We start from the raw sequence: 22611 nt of genomic DNA, 5'->3' as shown, positions 1-22611 counted from the left end.
CATTAAATTAAGCATGAATTACGTGATAGCTCATTTTTCTCAAAAATGGACTTACACCACTTTCAAAATAAACGGTCCATATATTAATAAATAATTTGTATAAACAGGCCGTGGTTGTGGTATGGGGCCAAGCGTGTGACTGTAACGCTACGGTTGTGAGTTCGAATCCCACTCGGGAGAATTAATTATTATTTAATCATATTTTCATTACTAAACTCTGGTACTCTGGTACTCTGGTACTGGTGGAGAATGCGGTGTATTAACACTAGGTTAACTCTGTCTACCCTGCTACATGCGTGATACAGCGTGAAGCTGGAAATTAAAATAAATATACAAAACTGAGAATGGTGTGACGGCGACAACACAGTCCAGGCTCATTTGTGGCCAATGTATAGATAGAAGCAATTGACCACTTCCTCTATGCACAATTGCCTTATTCAACAAAAATAGACAAAAAGGGACGCACAATAGATCACAAAACGATATTATAGTGATGAATAGACGGCGACAAACCCTAGTCCAGACTCCAGAGCCAATTATTATTATATAAAATATATCTGCTTTACACATCCTCATTTAATTCCAATCAAAAACAGGGTCCCAATAATATAGACAATAAATCATAATATCATTTTATATTAATTCAATCAATGTATATAAATGTACGTCGTAAACATTTTATTGCACTTTATGTGTTGAAGCATTCATTAACGCTATGTTAATTTAAATAAAATATGAGGTATAGGGGAATAGCAGAAAAAAACGGTATCTCGAGAAACGGCATTAAACCTAGACGACTGAATATGATATGAGAATTGTGCATGCGAAACATTACTCACTCCTACACGTATCAGCTTTCATAGTTAATGTCAACTATAAATTCAATATTGTCGTATAAAAACTCCAAAATCAGAGCAAAAAATAAAATATACATCAAGTCTCCAACGAATCTGAAGATAGCAACAAGTGACAGGTTGAAAATTAAACTTGACAACTCCGGGGAAACTGCAAAGCACTGCATTAAACGAATTAAGAAATACAAAATGTAATGTACGCAGGCATTACGCTAATGATACGGACAGAAATCTTGAGAAAAAAGGTAAAAGAAAAATTTCAATATAACATAAAACCACAATGATGTAAGATGAATGAGCAATCAGAATTCCAAGTTTATTAACCTCAGACGGCAGACGCATAAAAAGCTAGAAATCCACCATGTCCTACTAGATCTTAGATAGCAGATTGATTGGTACTATAAATGAATGGCACATTTTAGGTGCTGCACGTATCCGTAAACAGGTCACGTCAGATGCGCAACAATAAAACAAAAATAAACTACAGTACAGTACAGAAGCCGTACCATCGGACTTTCAGTGATCCGGTGTGGAGAGAATAACAAATATTAAACACGGAACTTATTTGAATATATAAAATCATTGTAGAAAAATAATCTACAAAATTAACCCCACAGCTACAAAAATATATCTTGTTTATACATTACATCCATAGAGGCGTAAATCTCTCTTCGAGAGACCAAAAAGAAATATAAAATAATTATCCTCAAAATTAATTATAATTAAGCTGCAAGATATGATAACAGCCAGGCAAGAAAGAAAAGAAAATCAATACGAACGTAAAATCTCAACGTTTTTTATGTGGTTTCACTTAAAAGTATGGCTAATTTAAAAATGGTGTCGCGAATTTTACTCCTATATGCTGATTCAATTGACTTAAGACTACAAACAAAGGAAACCCTATCGGGCCTCGATCGCAAAAGCCTCCACAAACAAGGAGTTGTTGATATAGTGGGAAAAAAAATTAAGGCCGAGTAGATGCTTCTCGCGAAATTCCCTCGCGTACCGGTAGGTGTTGATTCAATAAACAAACCACTTAGAAAACACGGATGACCACTTCTGACCACTTAAAAGCTGACAACACGGCAGCTAACAACGTTTGGAAAATTGAAAAAAATTTAGATATAACAGGAGGAAAAATATAAAAATGGCATCATCTCATACAAGCATCATCAATTCAAATTAATAAATAACAAAATACATTTAAAAACTATTGTACCCGGCTATTATAGAGGCAAGCGCATTGCATGTGGGTGTCTGAGCAGGATTCGGGCATTGTGATTGTGAATATATTTTTCATTTCTTTTTTAAATGATCGAATAACAATAGCGGCAAACGAACGTCTAATATACGCCTAGGATATCCAAATCATTTAGGTTCAGAATAGATTTAATACCTAGCAATCGGCCAATAAAAAAGCTTATTGTCAAGGTACATATTCTCGCCGTGGGATGTCAGTCAATGATTTTGTCACAGGAAACTCCACCATCCCATATATCAGATAGCATATGGGACATATGCATGATGATTGGTGACTTGTAAATGTCAATCAGCGGACTTTCGATCATTGTTGTAAAATAAAAATATATAAATATATATAGAGGCACGTAAGTGCCTCTATATATATTTATATATATTTATATATTTTGTGTCAGTAAATGACATCAAACAATCAAGGCCACGAATACGGCTCGTACAAACACCGGTGGGCATTAGAAAAAAATAGTTTCGATATAATTAATATGAAATTGCGAGTGCTGCTAAGAGGTATTGGAAATTAGAAGGACTTGTACAATGAAGCCAGAGCATGACTGTGCTGTAATTCTGGAACAATCTGAGACATGATCTAGATTATAAAAACACAACAGCAGCTTGCCTGTGTTCTCAAAAACAACTACAAAGAAATCGATTTGCAGTTAGATTAAAAAAAAAAACAAAATAGAAGTTATTAAAAGCTACAATTCATCCCCCGACAATGACCGCGGGTCTAGATTTAGCCTTGCAACCAGTTCAGTGACTTATTCTGGCTTTGAAGGAAAATAATAACTATTTGGTTGAAAAAACGGCGTTAAGTTCCGCCACTCAACATGTCTCAAAAACAGTACGGAGAATACCTCACGAAGCTGCTAGATTTCGAATATAATAATACTAATTGCGTAACATTAGATTTTTATCTATGGTTACTTAGAAACGCTTAACCACACCTGTGCCTAAACGTTATTACTGTCTTAAAAAGTTAGCCACTAATTGAAAATACATTACTTTTTGTATCTCAATTATTAAAAGTAATGATTCATTCACGTGAGAAGTGCCAGTTAACGCAAAGATTTTGGCAAACCAATAAAAATCAGCATCAATTTCTCTACAAACATTAAATTCTTTTCCCGAAGGATACCGTACCGGATAGGGATAATCAATTGACCGTAGCGTGAAACGATCAAATTAAATTCTATCGGGTGATACACTATGTGGCTGTTTTAATATTAATTAAAAATTCAATTGGGCCTACAATTACTTTTTGCATGACTGCAAAAATTACATTTCGCTATACAGATCGTGCGTTGAAAATTTTAATTCCGGCTACAATAGACAAGAAAGAGTCAGTCAGCTCTTACCTGTGGCTATAAAGAAAAAAAAAAGAGTCAGCAATGACTGTAACAAGAATAGACCAATGAACCCTAGGATCGCACGCATCATTGAAATGCGCAAGCGCAAAATTTGTAAATTGCAAAGCGTCTAGACTTTTATCCGTTCAAGGTCTTGAGGCAAAAAGCATTAGATAACCGCAATAACGCGATACGTCGCGCCTGCACAAGTCCCAGAACTTTGGAGTGCTGCAAAATAATTGCAGACAGTTCAAGACAGGCGCATTTAATTATACAAAATGCAAAATTAAGATAATCTATAATACAATTATTTCTTTCCAATTTATATGACGTAATCCAGATTTTTTTTCCCAACTTCACTCCTATAAGCAGAGGGAACCTAGTGTTAACATCCTCCGCTCTCCACTTTCCGACGGATGAGGTATTAGGTACGTGTTAAGCAACCAGAATATTATTTTGATTATAATCTCAGTATGGTTGTAATAAGTAATAATGTATGACAAGATGTACAATGCTAAATGTTAAATTAGAGGTGCTTTAACCCGCCAACATGTCAGTTGAGCGCATATAAAAAATTGGCACGTGTTCTCTAACATCATACATTTTTTGTTTGTGCGCTACCCAAATTACGCTTTTGTATAAAAAAATATGATTATATACTAGTAGAAGTAATTCGTAGAAATAATAAATAAATTATTAAACATTATAAATTATAATAAAAGTACGACCAAATTGACGAATGTTATGGTAGTAGGTACTAACCAAAAACAAGCACAGTAAGGTACATAGCAATGTACGACGCGCCGAGCCAACAAAAATTAAAGAAAACAAAATTATTATTCAGAGAAGGAAAACTAAATAAATTTACAGTGAGATATTTATAAATTGATGGATTGTATTGTATTGACCAAAAATTCTAAGGTGGTCGAAGAATTATCATACATTCAAAGCACCGAACGGAATTTATATGGATACGTATTCGGAATTGACTCACTGTCTGTCCGTACGTGCATTTAAAAATTGCCGAAAATTTGTATTCTACAAGAATGCACACATAATCCAGTGGGTGGTGCCCATAGGACAGATCTAGAATGACATGAATAGTTTTAATCTTTTTTGTTGACATCTTGAAAGGAATACGAAATCAAAAATATCATTCCGAAGTGCGCTGAGATCGATTGTATTATAAGAAAAAACAAAAAAAAATAGGTACATGTAATGTTTATTTATGTAATGGGCTGTATCGTAGTTATTTCATTAGGAAACTGTTTAAAATTACAATATAGGGTTTTTTTTTAATCCAATTAGACTGTATTCCACTAATTCAGAATTCGGCGGAAAGTGGAGAACGGAAGTATCTTAATAAGAGTAGAATGTTATAGCACTATTGTTCCACGTTCTCTTTGCCTACCCTGCTAGGAAGATATATCATGAAGCTAACAAAAATTAAGTAGAAAAGCAGAAGAATAGCAAGAATTCACATAAATATCCAAAAGCTTCAATCATATTTAATTATATTTGCTAATAACAACGCAAATATAATCAAAAGAACAATTATAAAATTTAATTGAACGAGTTTCAATTAATGCAACCCGCTAATTAATAAACGTGATTTTAAATATTATTTCCACTAAAAAGTTCTGCGCGCATAGTATGAAATGTTAATTGCAAGAAAAAAATGGCATTTTTTACTTAAATGTCATAAGTAATTTTGGTGAAGAATTTACCGTTATAATTACAAATTCAGAAACGGTCAAAGTCCACTATACATCTATCTATACTTTTAAAAAAATTACTAAAGAAAAAAGACAAATCAGCGGAAAGTGGACAACGGAGTGTTTTAACACTAAATTCCCCCTATATACGGAATACAGCATGTAGCTAAGAAAAGAAATAACCTTTTTATTATTTTAAAAATATATACTTTAAATGAAGTCTTTACTTCTTAAAACAGCCAAATTGAAATAGACAAGGCGTCGAAAAGACCTCGTATTATTTCACTAATGCATTTTCAAATGAACATGTTCTAAAACCATTAGCCGACCTCTCACCTCGGTAACTAAGATGTAGTTTTTAAATATTTTTTTCACTGTACACTGTCGATAGGAGTTACGTGAGCAATCTTAACCACTTCGTGATTGGCAATCAACAGTCGAGTAATTATTAATATATATATTAATCAAATATTATTATTTAAAAAAATATAATAGTTATACAATCTTTTTTCTTTTACCGTCACGGTATATCCCGCACACAGCGGGATAAGCAAAAAGAAACCAACGTCAAGACACTCCTTTCTCTATTTTCCGCCGAATTCTGGAGCCTTTCTTTGCCTCGACACCAGAGCAGAGGAAATGGAAACATGTAATTTTCTCGAGTTGGATCGACTGGCCTCAATCAATATAAAATTATAATTATCATAAAAAAAAATAATAATATTATCATAAAAAAAAAAAAATAATATTATCATAAAAAAAAATAAAAAAAAATTATCATAAAAAAAAATTAAAAATTGAATTATCATAGATAACGAATGTCTTTAAGCTCATGACAACAGCCTTTCAAGTAAATAAATGTAGGGAGGATATTTAAAGGTTTTTGCCCTGTTTAAAGAATTTTTAAGATAAGTGGCTGAAATTAACAATCCACAAATACTTAGTATGCGTTCAGGATATTATGTAAAAATTTCTTAATGTGAAACGGTAAACAACAAAGCATGCATTTTTCTTGAAGTCGGATAAAGGAATTTCCTTTACAGTCGTGACCGAGACACTACGAGCGACATTTGCAACTGAATTGAAAAACATCGACACAAACGACATGCAAAGTTAATATTCCAAACGTTTGACCGTAAAATTTTAATAATTTATTTTAGGTTCTTGTCGCCGCGTGAGTGATGTCAGACGGACGGACAAATGACGGAACAAAAATTATGCAAGAAAAAAACAATGGTATTGTATGGAACAACGCAATGACCGATGAAAAAAAAAATGCACAATTAAATTAGAAGTAGTAGGTACGATAAAAACAAATATATGTTTTTAACTTATCGCTGTATCCTGCAATTAGCAAGGTAAACAGGAAAATGTAGTGATAAGCTCAAAACACTGCGTTTCCCACTTTCCGCCCAATTATGCAGAAATTGCATATAGAACGGCGGAATCATCGAAAGAGCGACGAAATGAAAATAAATCATTACCCCGAAATGGGAATCGAACTCACACCCATCGCTTTACCACTCAAACTCTATGCCATTGCGAACAGAACTAGGAAAAAAAACCAGCTGGTATTTATTAGCATACACCCATTGTCACTACCGCGCTAAACGCTTATATTCGCGATGATTGACACGATTCTCACTAGTGGACATTTTCACAGTGTTTCTTTTCGCCGACCGACGCGTTTACTTAGCACTAAAAAAATATGATGCTCCTATGTTTGTTCGTGAGGTGTAACGGTAGGTACATACATACACATATAACTTACCTCACGTTTAAGGTAATGAATATTCAATCGTCGAGTTTTTGCATTGGGTTATGGCTGTGTTAGATTACACGTTTGCTTGGTAACGTGGATTTATGCTAATTTTGGTACAAACATAATATTGTTTTATGCAAAAATTGTTAAATAACAAACAAAAAAGAATATTTGCCTTCTTGGAACGTTAATAAATGCAATATTTTTGGTTTCACACACTATGTGTTTCCCGCGAGTCTTTTCTACTATTTAATTATAGTTTTGAGACGCTGACGCAAATAATGGCTGAGGTCATTTGTGGCGCAGGGGCACAAACGTGCGACTGGTAAAAGCGACAAGTTGTAGGTTCGATTGCCACTCGAAGAAATGAAATATTTTCATGTCTTCGCTCTAGTAGGCGAAGTATCATAACATTAGGTTCCCAAGTTCGCTCTGACTATCCTAAAGGTGCGGGATATATTGTGAAGCTAAAAACAACACCTGAATAATAATTTTGTAAGCAGTCACATGTAAAATGAAATGAAAATGCTACCTACAGCTAGCATGGTAACCAAGGAAAAACTAGTGTTAATACATTCCATTCTCCGCTTTCCGTACAGATTCAAGAAATTATTTGTTGTGTGACCCAATTTACCTTCTCTACCTAGAGCGGAGAAATTAAATGAAATCATTTTCGAAAATTAGCAACGAACCCAAAGCAATTGTGCTATGCCACGATATCTTAGCCTAAGTACTTAAAAAAAAAAGAATATCTTATAACAAAAAAAATACACATCAGCAAGCTAGAGGACGAAGTTGGCGTCGAATGTAACGCTACCTTAGAAAACAGTGACACCCGATAATTGTATCTCCATTACAAAGCGAACCGAACGCGTTCAGGGTTTTTCAATATAACAATGCTATGCAAACAAATACCTGCTACTCGCGATGTATTGTGTTATTGGAAAAATATTTCATTTTAGACTGGAGAATATTGGTAAAACTTGAGAATTACTTAAATTTTCATTTAATATTTTCATTTTCCATAGTTATATATAGGCATCCCGAACAGATTAAACATTGGGAAATGTGAAATACTGTGTGGAGAAAAAGAATTTTCAGCCCAATCTCAAGGCTTTGTCTAATAAAATGGGGCAATTAAAATAATTTTAATATTTCTCAGAGTGGGAATCGAACTTACGACTATCGCGTTTACAATCCGATGTAATATAAAATATACTTTTGGTATATAAAAGCGTCTCTATATTAATATTTTTTTTACTATATTACCATAAAAATCGCTAAAATTATTTTACAAAACGTACAAAAATTTCGTCCTTTAGACTTGAGGTGGTGGTGATCAACATTTACGATATTGACCGTTTATAGTTACAAAAGCAATCCTAAGTTTCAAATTTCACCGAAAAACTAAATCCAAATAAATTTTGGGCTACACATTCAAAAAATACAATTTTATTGAGATAGCGCTATTCCCTTAAACAATAACTATAGAAAAACTTTAAACAAAAACTTAGCCAAATGAGGGTACGAGAGCTATAAAGATTATTGGAGAACAACTAAAAAAAAAAATACTTTGCGAAATATCATCCGTTCTTTGCAAACAATAAAAAAAACTGCTAACCTTAATACTATAAAATACCTTTTATTTTTGTATTGGAAGAAATATTCTGTCACAATAAGGAGTGAACCACATTAGATGGTCAAGTTTACGCGACATAATAGCCAATTTGAATACATCGGTTTCAATTTGAAATTACAATCGTGGGGGTTAAATACTCGGGTCATGCTTATCGAATTTAGAAAACACATTCGGGTCACTTTTGAAGTGCAACGAGCAATTTACACAAAATTACCCCTTTTGAGTAAAATGAAACACAGATATAATCGAATAAGTATCATATAAAAAATATGCACATATATATTTTTTTTTTCATTTATTTGCTTGACCAGTTTTAGCAAAGTTAATCATTTATCTACGTTTGATTTTTTTTTTTATGAGGTATTCTAATTTAATTGTGTATAGGCGTAGGTTATTGAGGTGTCTTCTAGGGCACGTAGGTAGATGTAAGTCCACCGAACATTACATATACGAGTACATATTTTTTCATAACAAATTGTGGAATACATTCCGCATAAAGGTATGGATAGGCAGAACATAATAGGAACCTGGGAACCAAAGATACGACACTCTGTTCTCACCGTTCCGCCGAATTCTAACATTGCGGGTTGAGTTGCATTCAAGACCACACTTTGCCTCGACACCAGAGCGAAGAAATGAAAACATTAAAAAGTTTATTTCTTCGGAGTGGGAATCGAACCAACTACCGGTCGCGTTTACAAGCACACGCATACGTGTTGACGTGTCCCTGCGCCACGACGGGCTTCATATTACATACAAGTAGACAAAAGCACCTAAAAACAAGGCTTGTTAATACTTAAAAACTTGAAATTTAAACCAAAGAATTATAACCTTCATATCATGTCAGACGCTAAAACGATTTCTGGCATAACAAATCGAAAAAACAAAACAAAACGTCACCTATTATTCAAATTCTAAAACTCATCAAGCTCTAAAGAAAAAGGATATTTCTAAATATATCAACATGATGCCTTCATAAATATCACAGTGACATCAAAGAATGGGATCTCAAGCAGACATCCACCTAACTAAATTTACAACCGACACCATTCAAAATCTGCATATAAACATAAATCAAAAATTTACAAAAAAAACACCGTTTCGAAGACTTAAAAAACGTGCAAATCACTAATTACCACATATTATTCCTGCATGTAGCAGGATAGACAGAGAGAACCTAGTGTTAAGACACTACGCCTATTTTCGGAACTCAATCACTTTGCCTTATTGACGAAGCGAAAAAATGAAAATATTAATATTTAATAATTCATTCCTCAGGATTGGTATCGAACCCGCAACCACCGCTTCTACGCCACACTCCTCTACCACTGCGCCATGACAGCCTCGATCCTTTATTCCTTAATTATGTTTTATTGACGCTAAATAAAAGTTTCAATGTAATTAGAGTCAGCCGTGCAGATATCACATATAGATAGTATTGTTATAAGGATTGTGCTAATTAAATCTGCTATCTTTTTATGACTTAAATAATGAATTCGTTAAGTTGGTTATTTCTAACTAAAAGTGTATATTGTATTTGGAGATTTTTTTAATTAGACCCAATACTTCCTGAGATTAGTGCGTACAAACCAAACAAACTCTTTAATTTTAAAATATTATTATGGATTCGTAATTGTTTTTCCAATAGGATAGACGTAGGATAAAAAAAGGAACGTATATCTAATTAATTTGCCCTTTTACTGAAATAGTAAAATTAGTACAAGTTAATGAATTTATGGGAAATCTATTTTAATCTAAATAATTTAGTTTTTATTTATTTTTAAGTCCAGATGAGGCGTGGTGGAAATAAAATATTTGATATTTTCATTTCTTCCCTCTGTGTGGAGTCAAAGTGCGGCTTTGAGTTCCACAACTCAACAAACAATTCCTCCAGGATTCGGTCGAAAGTGGGGAGCATAGCGTCTTAACACTAGCCTCCCTCTGCCTATTCCGAAACATGCGGGATACAGCATGAAGCTGAAGAAATATTTAATTTTAATTTACATACAATATAAGAGCACAACCTAATCAATATAGATACAGCTTTAGCTAAAACGCAAAGCAAGAAACCAAGTTTATGACTTGCCAAGTTCTGATGTATCTATACTGCCAATATCAAACACATTAGTGGAAGACATAAAACTAAAGATGGATGTATTATCTCAAATCACGATTCTAATTAAATATAAAACTCTCAAGTCAGTATAATATAATGTTAGCAATTTAATCGTTCGCCATAATTTTTTACAATTTAAGAGCAAACATTCTAAGTATAGATACCACGAGGCCCCCGCTTACCTGAACCAGGAGAATTCCAGATTTCGAACGAAAAAGGTATTTCGTATGGAACTCGATTACATATCGGCCCCTTTGCGGAATCGTGTTTGTCGCATAAATATGCTTATGCAGGTTGATGATATTAGATATTCTATATTTTTATCATTTCTTGGACTAATAACTTCAAATTTTTCGATATATTTCTAAGCTTCACGCTTTATCCCGCACAGCAAAATAGGAAAGTCTAGTGCTAAAATATTCCGCTCTCTACTTTCCACCAAAATTTAAAAAATCTTAAGTACAGACAGAATGTAATATTCTAAGATGTGATATATTGATTCAATTGAGGTTAAATTCCAAAGCAAAAACAATATAGTAATACTTACTTCAGCACTGTAGACTGGTGTACGATATCTAAACACAGGTGGTGAGAAGGCCTGTGCCGCCCTCGTCGCCGACGCCAGCTGGACAAATCCTAGGGCAGCTCTGTTTCCCTCTGTACAATTCTTTGGGGGCCCTCGAAGTTCTTCTATTGATGCACCAAGTAATTCGTTACGAAGCAGACAATCGTAAGAGTGCTGCGGACCGCCCGCGCCGTCGTTGCCTCCATCACTGCGTGACTTCTTAGCTGGTTGGTTCTCGTTGCCGTGGTTTATCGCTATAAATAAAATAAAATGTTCTTTTTAATAATTATTTTTGACATAAATAATAATTAATGATTGAGGACGTTGTAACGTAGAGGAACAGCGTCTGTTTGGATTTCAACTCAAGGGAATAAATTGGGTTTTTATTTCCTCGCCATGATACAATAAAAAACGCGGCGTTGAACTCCGCTTTACAATGCTAAACACTGTTCAATACGCAATGCCTTGAAAATTTGGTGATAAATGGAAAACGGAGTGTCGTAACACTAAGTTCGCTCTGCCTAAACTGCTATATGCGATATACAGTGTAGAACAATAAAAAAAATAAACAAATGAACAAACGTACTAACGACAAAGTATAAATATTAGTTTATGTATTCTCACACTACCACAAAAGACTTGTCACATTACGTTTAATGATTCATGACTTAGATAATGTATAGGTACTTGCATGTGAAAATATAAAGGTTCAATTTAGAAGAGTACAATAAACGTAGTTCAAAGAGCTCTCTATCTCTCTCTCTCTCTCTCTCTCTCTCTATATATATATATATATATATATATATATATATATATATATATATATATATATGTTAATCTTTATATATTTTATATATGTTAATCTTTTATCTCTCTCTCTATATATATATATATATAGAGAGAGAGATAAAAGATTAACATATATATATATATATGTTAATCTTTTATATTATATGAGAACATCGTGTCCGTATTTTTGACAACGGCTTCAATCGCTATCTGGTGCATTTTTTGTTTTTTATACTTTTTACTTTTATATAAAACGCGCCGCAAAGAGAAGTATTTTAATTTGTTATGTGAAAATGCAACGTCCATAAGCGCATTACTTACACAATGATAAATGTAATGGAAATAAAATTAATTTTGCACTATTTACTTTAAATAGTATTATACAAAAAAAAATATTTTTATATAATGCTTTGATTTGCTAAATAAAATATATATTTATATCTTTTTTGCCCTTCACGCTGTTAATATAGCAGAAGAGGCAGGAAGAATCTATTAATAATCACTCTGTTCCCCAATTTTTCGAAATAATATTGAGGAAGTTAAAGAAACCCACAACCGTCGCGTTTATAGGAAAACACTACCACTGTACCATTACGGCCTGAACTTTGACAATAATATAAATAATATTGTTTAACGTTTCCAAAGCTATTATCTAAAAAACACAATCAAGAGACAGGTAAAAAAAAAAGAAAGAAACAAAAAAACCTACACCCAGTTACGGTGGTCTAACTTATCCATAAATAGCTATGCGCACGCGCCGATTGTGTCCCGTCAGCCATATGGGCTCGGAATGATTCATTAACGAACAAATTCTAAATATTTAGACGTTTCAACAAGTTTTTTAGAATATAGTACCTAATATTTTATTTGTGATTGTGAACAACGAAAACAAAATTAAAGAAGTTCCATTTTTGCTTCCTTCTAAAAAATAAATCAGCTTAGGCAGAGGGATTGCAGAGGGAAGAAATGGAAATATAAATTTAAGTAAACATTTTACTTCGTCGATTGGGGATCGAACCCAGTACATTCACACTTTGTGCTCCTCAGCCACGACTGGCCTCTAACTCGCACCAATTTTTTTTATTGTTTTTTTTTATTGTCACATATAACAGCCAGAGACGAATGTAGATATCTAAACCACATGTACGTAACAAACAAAGCGGCTATCTGCATTTTGGTGATACTGATAATACTAAAAGTGTAATTAATCATCGAGTGACAGGTTACAGAGCAGTACACATTGTTTCTCAATTGTAGCGTATTATTAATAAATTTTTAAAAAACAATTAGGTTCTGTAGTATTATTGTTTTTTCAGTTTCACGCTCTATCCCGCATCTAGCAGAGTAGGCAGAAGAAGCCTAGCGTTATAACACTCCGCTCCCAACTTACCCCGAACTCTGGAGAAAATAAATATTTTATTTCCTCGAATGGAAATCAACCCACAAACCACTACGCCACGACTAGCCACGTACTAGTAGTTTCTTGTATATAAGAAACAAAAATAAAAGAAAGCCATCGACTCGACTAAAGCTAAATACATACTATTCAATCATGGGCATTGTAAAAGAACAATGAGTGCATACGTTGCCAGAAGCAAATGAATTATTAAAATAACATTAGCCTTTTTCAAGGCACAATTGAAAAATCTAAACCCTTTTATTACAACCTAGTACCTACGCTAGAATTGTTTGTAGAATTACTACACAAAGGAGTAAGTAGGTAGTAGAAGGCCCTTATAATACAAAAAAACAACGTATAAGGCTTTTAGGCAGGGTCAAATGCCTCTACTATAGAAATGTGGCAGTGCGCTTGATAATTAACCTTCACAAAGCAGGATAGGCAGAGGGAACCTGAAAAACTAATGTTAAAACACTTCTGTTCTCCATTTTCCACTAAATTCTTGAGGCATAGCATGATGAGCGAAACTCAATGCCGCGCTTTACCTCGTTACCAGAGCAAGAAAAAGAAAATCTTAAATATTTCATTCCCTCGACTAGGAATCGAACCCACAATCTATCACCATTGGACCTGACACGACCTCATTAGCTATTACTCCCACTTTGTAAAATATAGACCCTCGATCAATGATACGTATAAATCTGAGTGATATGAGGGACTAGTGTTAGTTCTTTCTGTCTAATTTACAAAGTCTTTTATATAAAAAAAAACATCTTACAATACAAAATAATAGAGAAAATAAATTTCAAAAGAATACATTTTCATTTCTTTTATAGCAAAAGAACCACACTTATTACTTCTAAACGAATGTAACTCTAAAACTAAATGATGCAAAAATATATCTAACATAATTTGCAACGACCTGGGAGACATTACCGAAATATTTTTTACTTAACGACGAGCCAAAATTAAGTTGGCTATTAGTACGATAGTGATTCATTGGAAGAAGCATTGCATTCATGATTCACCGGTCACTGCATACATTTTTGTTATTGAATTTTGAGGAAAATAATATTAATAATAATAAATCATAATATTTTGATATACGAAAATAGCAGGCACATCAAATGTAAACAACTGCATTTAAAATGATAATATAAAATGTGAAACTAAATGTTTTAATAACAGGTTCTCTCTGCTTGCCTCCCGTGTGCGGGATACAGCGTGACGCTAATTTGAAAAACAATAACCGAACAGAGAGAATAAATAGGCAAAATATATCTCAAAGCATTTTTTTTCTTTAAAACAACCCAACAAAAAAAATAATCATACAGTAAAATTTAAACTGGCAACCTTCCTTCCTATCAGGCATGTCTTACCCTACGATTGCATTAAACTTGTTAATTTCCAGACCAAAACAAAGTTAAAATAAGGATACAGCCGTACATCTCGCAACGTCTAATACCTAGTATAGGAATCCAACCGTACTTGGAACTAATTTAAATAGTGACTCGACGTGTAATATTCAGAAACATGGCCAGCTTCAGTATGGTGATGCCGAGATAGATGCAGAGATAGGGGAACGCCATTTCTCACAATGATGAGAATGCAAAGCTGGAGGCAATTCAATAGTGTTCTAACTGAGAAAATTGCTCGTCGTGATTCATACTTTGCATAAATACGACCGAGGCCACAGTACCGAGTGTAATTACTCCTTTATACAGTTAAGTAGGTACATGATAAATGCAATTTTCTACAGTAGAGCTTCAATCGTAAACTGAGTAAAGAATATGATTTTAGAAATATTTTAGATTATAAAAATATCAAACCCAAAAAATATATAATACATATCTTCATAAAATAAGAAGGTTAGTCGCAAGGGAATAAACGTGCGACTCTTACTGAGACAGGTTATAGGTTCGATTCCCTCTCGAGCTAATTAAATATTTAAACTCCGCCACTCCACACGGAATGATTCCAGAATTCGGCAGAAACTAGAAGAAGGACGTGGAACGGAATCTCTAATATCTCTAAAAAAAAAAAAGAAATATAAAAACCAATTATTTCATTAATAAAACTGGAAGGGTTCACTGTATCCTAGCGCTTATAACGACCAGTCTTCCATTAGATATTTACATTCTGGTACTAGCAAATAGTAATCGCGCAGTTTCACTATACGACTAGGTATATTAATTTTCCTCGACGTCCAATTACAATTTCTATCCGCAAGTTTTTTATAAGGTAATTCAATGTTAGATTATACGAGAATAATATTCTTCAGTGCATCTTATTTTATGTCATAGTAACAAAAACTTAATGAATTTTAAATTAACTACTTACTTTAAAAAAAATCAATCAACATAAAACATCAATAATATATTTAAAAAAATCTTATAATCACAAACCAATCAACAAGTCCTATCAATCAATAGATAACGTACCCATATTACCACACATATGGGTTCAACGTGCCAACACCGGATGACGGAACTTCGGAAATGCGAACCAAAATTGCATTTCAATTTGGGCGTAACAACAATCATCAGCCGGGAACCCATCCGGAACCCATCTAATAACAAAGTACGATCACACAATTTCCTTCCTGAGCGCTGACCATATAAGGAACGACGACGTTACACTTGTACGTATTTGGTGATCTACGTGACAAAACAACGGATAATTAATTCAGAGGAAAGCCAAATTTGTCGTGGTGCCAGCGGATGCGAATATACGCTGAATGATTATTGTAATAAAGGCTACTATCCTGGGTTAGGTCGGGAAAATAATTGTCTAATTCTAACCGCCTTTTGCAAGGCCTCCACCTACAGTACTGCCCACATCCAATTTGGACCAAGAATTGGTCCAAATTTCGATATCTCCTGTACACAATCGCTATGATTAAATAATTGAATGTTACGGGTGTTCTCAATTTCTCATTGCGATAACTAAATGCAAAATTTTGCTAAAAAAAATTGCGTTTATAATAATTAATATTTAAATGAATACAGTAGTACATCGTGATTTTATTATTAAAACCCTTTCACTCCAGGTCTACTTAGTAGGTATGTGTTTTATACTGTTAATATAAAACATATAAATCTCTAGAAAATTAAAGCAAAATAGGGAATCTCATGATGTAAAAAATATTTAAAATACTAAAAATTACAGCAAAGTTTAAAATATATCATGTATTTATTGAGAATGGCAATTAAATTAAATGTGCACGATGAAAAATTCCCGTGAAATGGTAACTTAAGATCCAGTACAATATGCCGACTACCGATTTCCAATTTCATTTTTTTCTTGAGTACAATAATAAATTAGTATAAAAGCTATTGAAAAGGCAGAAAAATTGTATATACCTAAGTGTAAATGTAGAAAATTTTTGAAAAAATATACTTTGCAAAATTACAAATAATAAGTAGCTAGGTTAGGTAACCCGAATTTTATCTGACCAGAGGTTTATGAACCTATTTCAAAAGGATAAATTTTATATATTTTTTTTATGAATTACTTTTAGCAATATTTATTGCGTACACCCACCCGTTCATATTACACAATTAGATCCTGCAGTGAAATTTTATATATTTTTTTATATTTCTTATTTATTTCTTTTTAAAAATTACAATTCTAATAGTTAAAGCCATATCATACGCTAAAGAATTTCGATGAATCAGTCAACCCGTAGTAACATGGCAACCAAAAAGGTTACAATTTGTGATAACGATAACAAAATAGCTACTTTAAAGTACTTAATGGTTATCATTATCTATTGCATTTGAAAGTGTGTCACGACTCACGCACTTCGCCCTTATCTTTCCGTAGCAGGTGAAAAATGTTGGAATGTTTAGAATTTACTGTAAACGTCAATGAAAATAAGCGAAAGAGACATAAAAGCATTGGCAGGTTAGAGAGAAACCGAAGTGTTAAGACACTATGTTTCTCACTTTGTGCCTAGTTTTCAAGACATTGGGTGTTCGGTGGCAAAACTCAACGCCACGTTTAACCGTGCGCGCGATCATGAAATAAAAATTAACTGAAATATAGTTACAATCTTCAATAATGTGAACATCGAACACAAGACCATCGCAGTTACAATTAAACGCTATCACTGTACCACGACGGCGTTTAACTACACCGCTAGGGTAGCGCACTTGCATTATTTATTTATCGATTCGCCGTAATGCACTTGTATAAGTTACAATCAGTGTAGTAGTAAATCAAGATAAACGACGTTCATTATACAGGCGTCCGTTTAACTTGTCTGTGTCCACGAGCCTCGAAAAATCAGTTCGACCAGAGCAACGTAAACTGCTCAAACGTGAAGATGATGTGAAAGATACAGAATATAAAAATTATATACAATATTAATTTGGGCAAAGAGTAAAAATTTTATTACAATATCGATCTTGCGGCCTGTCAAAAGATATACTTTAAACTGAACGGCAAGTGCTGCCGAAAGAAATTAAATAAGTTTTTGTTTTTTTTTTTCAGCGTCACACAGCATCCCGCACACAGCAGGTTAGGCAGAGGGAACGTAGAGTTAAGACACTATGTTCCCGATTTTCCGTTGAATTCCGTAGACCGTAGGAAATCCAGAGCGAAGGAAATAGAAATATTAATTAAATATTACATTCCCTCGTGAGGGAATGGTGGACGACTGGGACCAATACCACAAATAAATACCATAAACCCATAAATTACGCTAACACATTATATTATATAAGGACTTTCTTTTCAAGGGCTCTTTGAACTTTGTTTAATATAAACAAGATAACTAATTGGTTCATTCGCCCCGCTTCTGGATGTTGGCGGATGCAAATGGACTTATGTTTACTTTAAGTGGACTCCGAGATTAGGGACGTCGGTCACAGCTCACAGAAAAGTAATTAAAATCCTAATTACATATATTATATTTCTATTTTTTGCAATTTTCTCGAATAATTTAGATAATAAACTTTCTTTTGGTTTACTTTGTAGGTTAACGCCAAAAGATACAATATCTTTTATATAATAATGAAAAAACTTATCATCTAAATATCTGCCATGAGTCGGAATTGAACGTGCGACCTCTGTCAAAGCTATAAATAAGCCCCTAGACCAACCACAGGGTAAATAAAACATCCTGATGTGGTTCTCAATAAGGAAGCGGTCGAGATGAAATGCATATTACAGTAAGTATCATTGTTAGTCGACTCCACCGTCATTAGGTTCCCGATGTACGACCTAGATTCTAAATTGCAATACGGCTTCACAATGCACCAATAGTATCAAACTGGCGTCCAATAAAACACATGCACGTTGCAATTGCATGTTACTAGAATAGGTGGGGCTGCATGTTTCTAACAATTTATTGCCTTTTAATCTATATATATAAAATCGAAAGGTCACTCACTCATCACGAAATCTCAGAAACTACATGTGCTAGGAATCTGAAATTTTGCATAGGAGTTATTTATAGGACGTAGGTGCTCGCTAAGACGGGAATTTGCAATATTCGACTTCTAAGGGGTTGTTTTTGGGGTTGGAAGTTTGTATGAAACTTCGTTACTACAAATGCTAGGAGTCTCAAATTTTGCATGGACGTTACTTATAAGACGTAGGACTCATGGAGACAGAAATTAATAATAAAGTAGGTAGTTCACGCAGGCGAAGCCGCGGGCGGACCGCTAGTTTAACATAAAAGTAAAAGTAAGTATTGAGGCATAAGCGTGTGAATGTAAACGTAGCAGGTTATGGGTTCGATTCCCACTTCAATCCAACCCACCCTGGATTGCATAATATTTAAAAAAAAAAATGATTGGCAAAAATATGACATACATTCGATATTGAGAAAATTCCTTTAAGCTTATCTAATCTTTACCGGCGAACACTTGTAGTTTATACGTATATCGATATAGCTCGCTTTTTCCACATTGCAATTTCTATTCGTATATACACACCTACCTGCTATCTAGAAATTTCTCGTGCAAGCCCATTTTCTGCCAGGTTTATTGCGGCTAATCTATTATGGCGATATAACTTCCGCATGTTTTATCTTTAACGATTTTCTTGTAATATTTTCGCTTCGTTTTACGATGACGTTATATTATGCGAATTGCGAAATAAAGAGCGGAGTGTTTTGACACTAAGTTCTCTCTGCATAGACACCCTGCTACATTGAGGGTTCAAAACCCCCTGAACACAAAACATTTACAATTATGAAAGTAAAACAAATATTACATTTTCTCTAATTTATTAAAAATGTAAAAGTAAAAATCACGCCTACTAATACCTTATCAATTTTAAACCGTAAGCTGCAATTAATTTTATTTGCCGACAATATTCCTTTAAAAGGTTTAAGAAGAAACGATAAAACTCATTATTATCAACCATATTAATTGTAAATGAGGTGCAATTGGGACGTGCCTTGCTTCAGTAAGGTGGTCAGGGTTACACATTTGATGCGTAGGAAAAGTTAAATAAAAAAAAATATATAGTCACATTCCAAGGAAATTAAATATTTATAAAAGTATAAAAAATATACAATTCAATTAGTTTAGTCATACAATACGAGGCTTTAGGTAACCATTGAACTAAATGGATTGCCATTTTAAGCCCTTTTAGTTCAACCGAGAGACTTATTAACTTCACTCTGCATATTTCATTATTTAAAAATTAAAACTAAAACAACCACAAAGAACAACCTTAGAAGACACCACCAGTGATTTAATGGAATGTACCTACCTAAGGTATTGTATCTCGTAGCTAGGCTCATTCCAGTCTAAACTACTTACCTATACTAACCAAGCACCTAGGTCAGTAACGGTATTCAAAGCTAGGCTGCATTGCTCGGGCGAATGCATCTTGCATCATCATGCATTCACTGGGGAAGTTCCTTAACCTTACTTATCAAACTTGAATAGGAGTTTAAACATCTCAACAGTAGTTCTGATTGTTTTAAAATGCATCGCTTATCAACGACCTTATCGTATTATTGAGTAAAACAATAGTATTTTGAGAAACTATTTGAGTCACTCAAGCTTTAAGATTAAATATTTAACTGTTTGGTTGTGGAAAATGAGTCGGTGATAAAGTCCTGGCGACTTATAGATGATATTTAGGGGGCTTACTTATAGAGGGCTTAGTGTCCTTTTTTCAATACGATTTCTCACATGTAACAAAGTAGGCAGAAAAAGTCTAGTGTTCAGACACTTCGTTCTATCATTTTCTCTTTAGCCCAATTGAAATTGCGTATCCCAGATCGAGGAAATTATTTATTATTAATTAATTTTATCTTTTTAGAATAGGAATCGAATTCACAATTATCGCGCTTACAATTATATCTTATGGCGCTGAACGATAACGGCCTCATACTTCTCTTCTTTATAGTCGGTTATGTAAAAATAAAATAGCCGCATTAAACTACAGATTTTACGTACTTATATAAATTACAAAGGACGTTGACTTATTCAAGCTAGTCTTTACTAAGTAAAAAACTAAAACATATTATACGAAATTGAGATAGTCAAACATTCAATAATTAATGAAAAATATTTAGTATTAAAAAAAGCACAGATTTGCATAAATTTATTTCTAAAATACGTATTAATTGCTTGCAATGTTGTAAAAAATTAAACGACGCTGTGCAAAGCTCGACACAAATTAGCACTTAAAATCAAAATTTAATACTATTAATCACCATTATATTATTATTTATTATTATCAAGTGAACCAGCTTCACGCTTTTTCCCGCAAAGCATTATAGGCAGAGGAAACTTAGGGTACAGACACTCCGTACCGCACTTTTCACGCAGTTTTCGAGACATTGCATATTGAATGAAGGAAGACGGTATTATTATGATAAAATACCATTTTTTTAATATACTTTCCGCATTTGAGAAGATAGACATAAAAAATCTCAAATATTTAACAAAATTTATTCCTTTATTTTAAAGAAAATGTGATTTACTTATGATTATTTTGTTCTAGCAAATGATCCAAACAGGACAAGGATAATATTTTAAGATATGAGAATCAAACCCACGACCATCACGTGAACAGGCACTTGAGGACCAACCCAATGGCATAAAAATCGTATTAACGATGTGGTCATTTAATCATGAGCTGTCTACAATGTTTCAATTCAACGTACAATTGAAGCCCCCGATACAATCTGGATCGCATTAATTAAGGAAACCTGTAGAATTAAATTAATAAGACTTATCAAATGTAAAAAAGTTACATTTTTTTTTACTTTATTTTTTGTATTATGCTTCTATTTTTTATGATATTTTTGTTTTTAGATTCAAATTCTTATTCTTGAATTAAACTTAATTAATTAATATTTATTTTTATATAAAAGGCATTTTATTAATTTATTTCAATTAAATTTAATTCAAACGAAAGATAATAAAACAATATACAACAGAGATTTAGAGATGAGACGAGAACAAAATTCCAATTGCATGGTGCAAAAGACATTTAGAAATATCCTCATGCGCTGCAAAGTATGAATAAACATTTGCGAGTGTACGATATGTATCACACGTTATCGTATGCAGTTTGCCAAATAAACAAGTATTTTGCGTATCCAACCTGATGAACTACCTTTGGAATTTATATTCTACACACCGATATATAAAAAAAATATACGAGCGTAACTTCTGTTTCTGGTTCAAAATTATCAAAATACGATATTACACAATGTTTTACAATAATTCTGGATTCGAATTGGCTTAGAATATTTAAAAATTAATTTAATTTCCTGTCCTGCTACGACAAAGTTCACGCTACAGTAAATTTCATTTCCAGCTTCATGCAGCATCCCGCACACAGCAATTTAGGCAGAGGGAACCTAGTGTTAAGAAACGCTGTTCCCCACTTTCCGCCGAATTCTGAAGGCATAGCGTGGTTGAGAGGTGGAACTCAACGCCAAGCTTTGCCACGACACCAGAGCGAAGAAATGAAATTATAATGAAGTATTTCACTGCTTCAAGTGGGGATTCGAACTCACAACCAGTCGCATAAACAGTCACGCTTTGTGCCCCTGCGCCACGACTGACCAGTAACCCAGTAAGCAGTATTTCTAAATCCATACCTATATTATAAATTAGAAAGTAATTCTGTCTGTCTGTCTTTTACGCAATCAGGGCCATACCGCTGATTTAATTGTGAAAAAATACTC

At 33.5% G+C, this 22611-nt stretch overlaps 1 protein-coding gene across 1 annotated transcript in view; it reads right to left on the bottom strand.

Moving 5' to 3' along the window:
- Positions 1–22611, bottom strand: part of fzr (fizzy and cell division cycle 20 related) — a 59189-nt gene that overhangs the window by 21131 nt on the left and 15447 nt on the right. Inside the window, exon 2 of the mRNA XM_085192760.1 lies at positions 11240–11511. Coding sequence (XP_085048886.1) covers positions 11240–11511 — 272 coding nt within the window. The remainder of the gene's footprint in view (positions 1–11239; positions 11512–22611) is intronic.

The sequence above is a fragment of the Heliconius melpomene genome, chromosome 11 (assembly GCF_056956725.1).
Source record: "Heliconius melpomene rosina isolate 202511_hmr_F chromosome 11, ASM5695672v1, whole genome shotgun sequence".
In the NCBI taxonomy this organism is placed as follows: domain Eukaryota; kingdom Metazoa; phylum Arthropoda; class Insecta; order Lepidoptera; family Nymphalidae; genus Heliconius; species Heliconius melpomene.
Note: the sequence above shows the minus strand (reverse complement) of the source record. Positions and strands in the feature narration are given on the sequence as shown.